Genomic DNA, 8,802 nt, shown 5'->3' on the forward strand with positions numbered 1-8,802 from the left:
CATATTGTACCTCTCTGTACACTGCTCACCTGTGGACTACCTATAGAAAAGTCAACCTGCAAAGGCTGCAGGTGGCCTATAATGATGGTATGCGGTTACTTTTGAAACGTCCAAGATGGTCCAGTGCAAGTGAGATGTTTGTCACAGAAAGAGTTAATACCCTACAAGCTGTTCTACGAAAGGTAATGTATAAGTTTATTTGTAGGTTAAATGCATCTGAAAACGATATTATTTTGTCACTCACTGATACCACACGTAGTGCAATCCGATATCAGTCTAAGCTGTGGAGACACTGGTATTCCTGTCTTCTTAAAGATCCTATTTAATCGATAATGGTACTTGTATTGTGTTTTTATCATTAACTATTTTTATTTTATTTTTATGTATGTATTTATTGGACCATGAGTCCGGAATAAAGTCTGTCTGTCTGTCTGTCTGTCTAGCTATCTAGCTATCTCTCTATCTAACTGGACTTTGTTTCCAGTATGAAGACGTTTCTCTTCCATCCAGGAAGCTTTTTCTATTCCTAATGTCTGGTTTAGCGTTGAGTTCCAGGCTTTAGACAGTAGCCCAACAAAGCCTTGTTATGGCTTAGAAAACATGCAGATTGAACAGAAAGAACAGGTCCAGCCCTTAGTAATGGGGAGTCGTTGAGGTCTTTGTTGGTCTGCAGTACCCGATACTGGCCTATGCCTCTGAAAAGGGAGTGGTTAGGGTCATTGTTGGCCTGGCTGACCAGGCCAGATGTTTTGGTCCCCTGCATAGTGATGAGGGCTTCCATGACAGCAGGGAAGGAATCAACTCTATGTTCTGGGAGTTTGTGTTTGAGGAAAATGCTGTTGAGTTTTTCAGAGACTCCAGCAACATATGGGATGTTTATGCGTTTAATCTTCTCATCGTTATGTTCTGCTGCGTGTCTTTTGGATTTCCTTGATGATTTGACAAACGGCCAGTTTGGGTCTCCACAGGTTTGGAGAGCATCTATGTGTTTCTGTTCTTTGTGCTTCTGTTTTAGTAGCGACATGCTCGGCCCGCTGTTGGAAGGTTCTGATGACGGAGAGTTTGTGTTCCAGTGGGGGGGGGGTGAGTCAAAAAGAAGATATTGGTCTGTGTGAGTGGATTTCCTATAGACTTCAATGTTGAGGTTTCCATCTCCTTTCATGCTCACCAAACAGTCCAGACAAGGTAGCTGGTTGTGGTTGGCGTCCTCTCTGGTGAACTGGATGTTCTGGTCAACCCAGTTGATGTGTCTTATGAAAGCTTCCACTGCTTTTAGCTGGATTTTGAAGAATGCGTCCTCCACATATATAAACCAGTGGTGGGCTCTCCTCATCCTCATCCTGGTGTTTCCAGGTGAGGGTGTCTGTGATGTTCACCCCCAGGAATTTGGTGCTGCTGATGAGCAGCATGGATCCAGACTCTTCAAACCTGTTCACAATGTTAGAATGGGGGTAATAAGAACTACAGTCCAACTTTAAGACCAATAATAAATGTTTAAACTTTGCACTCTGGTCTCCGTATTTCTAGATAACAACATTATAAAGAGAAGTGCTTAATAAATAAATTGCACTGCCAGGAAAAAGAACAACATGATGATAAAATTGTGCGTCACTTCTAAACATTAGTGAGGACCTGCTGAATGTCCCGCCCTCATTAATATATCATCCATTGGGGTTTGTTTGTCTTTATAAAGGAGTCGGCCGTCTGCTGTTGTCACTTCTTAGCCTCCTGAGAACTAAACAGTGACTCATCTTCATCAGAGCGGTGAGACTTTTACATGCTGAGCTTGAATTAGTTTAACTTTGATATCATGTATTTTAACACTAACTTGTCTTTTTCTTCATAGAAATAGTGATTAACCATCATCATCATCATCATGAAGACTCTTTTGCTCCTTTCGGTTCTTCTCTGTGCTGCATTTTCAGGTCTGCATGCAAACATGCCCTCAGTGATGGATTATATTGGTCTATTAACAGCCTTCTAGAATTGATCATGAACTAACTGTTCTCCCTGATTTTCTCTGAAGCTCCTGCTGAAGAACAGAAGCCTTTAGGTCAGTATCATTTGGCCAAAAACACCTTGACAGTGACACTGTGATGTCATCTAAATCTGTCAGATTTCAAGGTTTGGATTTGATTTCTCTCTAGAAGCAGCACTGGATGTCCAAACCCTGGAAACCGCTGCTGAACCAGGTCTGTGGAATCATTTCTGGTTCAGTTTTTACCATCAAGTTGTTTTCCTGCAGACTGAGAACACGCTAACAGTCACACTGGAACGTCTAATGTGTCTGACTTCAACATTTGCTTCTTATTTCTTTGTAGAAGCAGCATTAGATGTCCAAGCAGAGGAAAGCGCTCCTGAACAGGGTCAGTGGAATCTGTTCTCTTCCACTTTTGATCATCCAATGGTTTTCCTTTAGAGCAGCCGGTCAAATCTGGGAAGCTGTTGGTCAAACTGTTTTCCAGTAGTAGTAAATCTAATGAGCTCTCTGTAGTTAGCGCTGACAGTCATGGAGGGAAGGCTTTGGTTTAAATGATGCTCAGTAGATTTAGTCTGTTCTGTTTTAACAGGTTGATGATAAAATGCTATTCTAATGCTCTTCATAGCACCACCAATGTCAAAGTGTGATCATCCATTAATCCAGTGGTTCCCAAAGTGTGGGGCACGCCCCCTGGGGGGGGCGCAATGCCATTGCAGGGGGGGCGCGGGAAGCGGTATGGATGAATGAAGAAAAAAAAACAGTGCTTGCTTGACTGAGCATAATGGACAGTTGTGACACTGCAGCCCAGATTTGAGAAGATTTGCAGCAACAAACAGGTTCACTACACTGAAAAGATGGGAGGATTAAAGTACAAAGAAAAAACTCTCAGGGAGCTGTTCAATGTTTTCACTCTATCCTCCTCACAGAGGCTTTTTTAATGTATTGATGATAGCAAAGTTAAATATTGTTACAAATAAAATTTAAAAAAAGAAATATGTTTAAAATAACACAGACAAAAAAGAATCCTCTTCTAATCTACACTATAGAACTATGAAAAAATACAGTTACACAAAAGTGTTCCACTGTAAAGATGGTGTAGTTTGTTTTGTTGCAACCTGAAGTGTGAAATAAACTTCAGTTACACAAAATATGTGTATAGGTTTATTATATCTGGTTGAACGATGTGTGTGCCCAGTTGATTATTGTTTTTGTTTTTTTTGGGGTGGGGGGGGCGTGGAGATTTTATTGTAATCCAAAGGGGGGCCCAGAAGAAAATCTTTGGGAACCACTGCATTAATCTAAGCAACACTTCATGTTTTTTCTCCATGTCCTGCAGCTCATTTCAGCGTCTGTCCAGCTGGTTGGTCGGCCTTTGAATCCCGCTGCTATAAGTTGATCAAATCTTATAAGACCTGGTTTGATGCCGAGGTAACATCAATCCTCAATGTGCAGATTTTACATTAAGGCTGCTTCACACCGCAGAATATTAAGCCCTGATCTTCCTCTTCTGCTGATTATGGAAGCGCCTCTTGAGATAATCTTAACAGATATTCCTAACACGTTGAGTCTGCTAACAGTAATCTGGTCCACTCAGTAGAACATCGGGAGCAATCCAACCTGAAATCAGGAATATTAAACATGGTGCCTCAATATTCTTGTGGTTCTCTGAGGAACGATCAGCATGGCGTCCGCTTAATGTGACGTATAACTAATCAAGAAGAGCAGTGAGGGAATCTAAAACACAGACAAAAAGATAACTGCAATGTCACAGATCATTTTAAAGCTAACTGTAAAGCTAATTAGTGACTAAGCAGATGATTTACTGATCTGTAGTTGTGTTAGGAAAAAAAACAACATGAAAAATGAGAAGATTTTAAACCAAGTGTGTGAATTTGTTTTGTAATTGTGAAAGATAGAAAATAATCTACAATTAAATGTCTCCAAAGTTACAATGCACAAAAATCTTGATCTCTTTAACATCTGTGTCTTTTAGGAGTACTGCAATGAGCTGGGAGCCCAGCTGGCTTCAGTCACCGACCCAAGACAGAAAACCTACCTCAATGGTTTGCTCGAAGCGGAGGGTCAGTCCGGTGCATGGCTGGGAGGATTCTACCTGCAGGTCTCCACCAGAACTTATTATTATTATTTACACATCAAACTCTCCATCTGCTGCTAAATATAGTTCTCTTTCTACAAGAATACATGACAGAGAAAGTAGTAACTCATGCATGTTTTGTATCTTCAGAGTGAGTGGATGTGGATCGATCGTAATTATTTCTACTACACCAACTGGTTCATTCAGGCACCTGGCACCAGCCACCCCTGCATTTACATATACATTAACTGTAAGTATTATTAGTAAAACTCTAGTTAACATCTATAAAACAAGAATGTGAAGCAGTTTGAGAGGCTTTGTAACATGAAGAAGGATTGGTTTTTATCCATCACCATTACATCAACCTGCTAGTGACGTGCACGGATGGGAGAGGAGTATAAAAGTGTGTAAAAGTGCCCTGTCAGAGCCCAAAACACGTATTAAAGTAGCTCATGGTAGCCTTATGTGGGCTAAAGCCCCCCACCTTTGGAGGCCAAAGCTGTATTAAGGTGCAGAACGCGCTAAAGTCTCCTCCTGGGAGCCAAATCACATGGCTAAGCGCTCTCTTTGGAGCCAAAAGGTATGCTTCACTTTCACTTTATTTTTGGTCAATTATAACAAATCTACAATTGACCAAAAAAAGGAACAGGCTGAAGCAAATCTTCTTCTTGCCTACCCTGTTTTATACGTACAACCTTTACAACCTACCAGCTTCTTTACAGTACGTATAGAAATATTCAAATATACATAACAACGTAGGATTTTATCCTTTTACATTTTAAAGCCCTCTCCTTGAACCGCCACCTTAACGTGATGGAGGGGTTTCAGTGCCTGGGTGATCCCAGAGGCTATGTTGTCGGGGGCTAAATGCCCCTGGTAGGGTCTCCCTTGGCAAACAGGCTCTGGGTGACAGGTCAGACGAAGAGCGGTTCAAAAACCCTCATGACGAGAAATACAGCAAGGCAAGTGACGTCACCCGGTACGGCGGAGCCGGGACCCCACCCTGGAGCCAGGCCTGGGGTTGGGGTTTGTTGACCCGGCCGGGCCCAGCCCGAAGGAGCGACGCGAGGCCATCCCCCAGTGGGCCCACCACCTGCAGGGGGAACCATGAGGGACCGGTTCAAAGTGGATTGGGCAGCAGCCAGAGGCGGAGACCTCTGCGACCTGATCCGTGGGCACTTAGACTGGCTCTGGGGACGTGGAATGTCACCTCACTGGCGGGCAAGGAGCCCGAACTTGTGCGGGAGGTGGAGCGATACCAGCTAGAAATAGTTGGGCTCGCCTCTACGCACAACCAGGGCTCTGGAGCCCAGCTCCTTGAGAGAGGCTGGACTCTCCTCTACTCTGGAGTGACCGGCGGGGAGAGACGGAGGGTGGGGGTGAGGCAGCTTGTCTCCCCCCAGCTCAGCCGTCTCGTGTTGGAGTTCACCCCGGTAGACGAGAGGGTCGCATCCCTTCGCCTTCGGGTTGAAGGGAGGACTCTGACAGTTGTTTCGGCCTATGGGCCGAACGGCAGTACGGAGTACCAGGCCTTCTTAGCATCCCTGGGGAGGGTGTTAGAAAGTGCCCCTCCCGGGGATTCCATCATTCTACTGGGAGACTTCAACGCCCACGTGGGAAATGACAGTGACACCTGGAGGGGTGTGATCGGGAGGAACGGGCCCCCAGCTCTGAACCAGAGTGGTGTCTCGTTATTGGACTTCTGTGCAAATCACGGACTGTCCATAATGAACACCATGTTCAGGCATAAGGATGTCCATCGGTGCACTTGGCACCAGGACACCCTAGGCCGAAGGTTGATGATCGACTTTGTAGTCGTATCTTCTGATCTTCGGCCGCATGTTTTGGACACTCGGGTGAAGAGAGGGGCGGAGCTGTCCACCAACCACCACCTGGTGGTGAGCTGGATACGCTGGAATAGGAGGAAGCCTGAAAGACTCGGCAGGCCCAAACGAGTAGTGAGGGTCTGCTGGGAATGTCAGGGACATGTTCAACTCCCATCTCCGGGAGAGCTTCTATCAGTTCCCGGGGGAGGTTGAAGTCATGGAGTCCTAATGGGCTGTGTTCTCTGCCTCTATTGTTGATGCAGCTGCCCGTAGCTGTGGCCGTAAGGTTTGCGGTGCCTGTCGTGGTGGCAATCCCCGAACCCGGTGGTGGACACCGATAGTAAGGGATGCCGTCAAGCTGAAGAAGGAGTCTTATCGAGCTTGGCTGGCTTGTGGGACTCCTGAAGCAGCAAGCAGGTACCTTGAGGCCAAGTGTGTCGCGGCCTGGGCGGTTGTAGAGGCAAAATCTCAGGCCTGGGAGGAGTTCGGAGAGGCCATGGAAAAAGGCCCTTTGGCCTTTTTTGGCCCTTGACTGCGACTAGAAATCCTGTCGACAAATATAAACAAACCTTGCAAATTAGATTTATTCTCTCTTAATTCAAATAATTCCTGAATACCTAAAGGAGACTTTTGTGCACTGCTTTATACATTACTTCCAGTACTTTTATATAAACAATATCTTTGAATTTCAATGTATCGCTTTGAATGAAGAGTTTATCAGTTGCTTTATGGCGTCCCGCCTTATTAATAAGCTTTAGAGCTTTTTTTGCAACTTAACTAACCTATCAATAATTGTTTTACTTGCATTTCCCCATTCTTCTGAACAATAAGACAAATAAGACATGACCAAAGGGGAATATATAATATGTAGGCCTTTGATATTTATTAAACATTTTATTTTAAACAATTTTCCAATAGTTTTTGCAGCTTTATTTCTAATATATTCTATGTGAGGCTTCCAACTAAGTTTGTTTTCTATAATAATCCCTAAAACTTTTCTCCCATAAACTCTTTCAATTTCAACTTGTCATGATGGGTTTCTGAAAAGCCCAGTATGCAGAACACCACGGAAACGGATGAAAAGTTTAACAAGTTTTATTGAGCACAAGCACATGGAATAAACACAGAAACTGGTTCAGGCCTGGGGGCAGGTTCACTGGAGTCTGTGAGGATGACAGCTCAGTTAGCTTGGGAGCAGATGAGTTTGAGTTTGAGAGTTTCTGATTTATACCTTGAGAAGTCCGGGTTAGGCTTTGAGAGAGGAACTGTTGGGTCCAGAGACTGTTTAGTTCAGCAGAGTCCAATAACCGCTTCAGCGTCTTACTTCTAGCGTGAGGGCAGACCTTGGCTTTGGGTTTCCAGCTCTTAGTCCAGAGCAGCATGGGTTTCCAGAGAAGAGTCTTCAGGTTTGGCTCAGAGGGCAGGCTCGGCAGGTTAAGCTCATCCAGAGCTTACAAGGAAAACTGGATTCCTGAAAGCAGAGACAAAGAGGGATTAGAATCCAATCAGGAATCAGGAGCAACAAAGGTTCTTAGAAGAAGCTAGGCTCAGGTGCTAACCAAACTGGATAAACACTGCGGCGTTGAGGCAAGGTCTGAAGGCAGGTTATATAGCAGTGGATCCTCTGATGATGAGATGCGCCTCAGGTGTGTCGAAGGCTCAGCTCAGGAGGATCCACGGTGAACTCTGCTGGAGAAAGGTGGAACTTCTCCAGATCCCAACACAACTCCATTTATACATTTATGCTTAAATGCAAAACATGCGCTAAATTGACAACAGTGCAGTTTAGACGCCTTTTTTCCCCTTTCCGCCTCTGTCCTTCGTAAGGTTTGTGCACGACTGGCTGCAAGTTAGGCTCCTGAATAAAGATCCAGATAGTGAATGTACTCCGGCTGACCTGAAGGGTTTTATCTTTTAGCTTTCTAACAGATAAACCTCAGATAAATCTGATTTCTGTTCTACTAATGGATGCATTGAACTAATTAGTTTATACATTTTTATTACAGATGGCTGGAGAAATTCTGCGTGTTCCACTACAAGGTACTTCATTTGCTCCAAGAACCCATATGGCTGTTAATAATCTGCAGTCTTTGGACGGTCCAGATGAGACGCCTTCTTCTTTGCATACTGACAAACCTTTTTGTATTTGCTTTGAAATAGTTTTTTATGCATATATTTTATACAATGGATGAATTGGTGATTTTTATGTGAATGTTAGTGATGATAAAATGGACATTTTGTTTTTATAAATAGGACAGATAATGCAGAACTTGAAACAGGAGTGTCCAACCAGCCCTGGTTGGTTCTGTTTTTAGGTGATGAATTCCAGCACTTGTGCCCTTAATTCTATTACTATTCTAAGGTTTAACACTGAAAATGCCTTTTATATGTCTGATAATAAATCAATGAAGTCTAACAAATGAATCATGCACATTATTTCATTTCTGGTGAGCATGTTGAGGATATGAGTGAAATGCAACAACTCAGTGTCTCTGCTACTTAGTGTCCAACTTGCACCATGATTCACTTTAATTCAGTTTATTTCTATGGCGCCGATCAAAAAGAAACTTTACAGTTCACCAGATCATCCAGTCAATGAGGTTTGAAATGGATTTCTGGAAGCAGACCTGTTTACATCTGTGTATTTTAAGCTAAAGGGATAAACTGAAGGGATAAACGGGTATTGACTATGGGTATGCTAGTCTGACCGGGTATAACCGTCTGACAGAACATCGGCACTGAGGTATCTTGGAACTAACGACATCAGCCAATCCAATCACAGTAACGTAAGTCTTCAAATAAATGGAAAAAGAGGAATATAGCAGACAGTAACACAGCATGGATGGTTCAGTCGGGCTCAGTGAGCATTAGCATTCAGTTTAGAACTCTGAAGAACCATC

General features: G+C 43.6%; 1 protein-coding gene across 1 annotated transcript; it reads left to right on the forward strand.

Moving 5' to 3' along the window:
• Positions 1–1,667: 1,667 nt before the first annotated feature.
• On the forward strand, positions 1,668–8,326 carry LOC119779744 (snaclec coagulation factor IX-binding protein subunit A-like). Its single transcript, XM_038279518.1, has 9 exons — positions 1,668–1,764; positions 1,847–1,925; positions 2,027–2,053; positions 2,148–2,192; positions 2,322–2,366; positions 3,318–3,409; positions 3,975–4,100; positions 4,227–4,326; positions 7,909–8,326. The coding sequence occupies exons 2-9, from the start codon at positions 1,877–1,879 to the stop codon at positions 7,977–7,979; spliced, it is 555 nt and encodes a 184-aa protein (XP_038135446.1). The 5' UTR covers positions 1,668–1,764; positions 1,847–1,876; the 3' UTR covers positions 7,980–8,326.
• The last annotated feature ends 476 nt before the right edge of the window (positions 8,327–8,802 follow it).

Source organism: Cyprinodon tularosa, unplaced genomic scaffold (genome assembly GCF_016077235.1).
Source record: "Cyprinodon tularosa strain WSP-4 unplaced genomic scaffold, ASM1607723v1 ctg1502, whole genome shotgun sequence".
Taxonomy (NCBI): domain Eukaryota; kingdom Metazoa; phylum Chordata; class Actinopteri; order Cyprinodontiformes; family Cyprinodontidae; genus Cyprinodon; species Cyprinodon tularosa.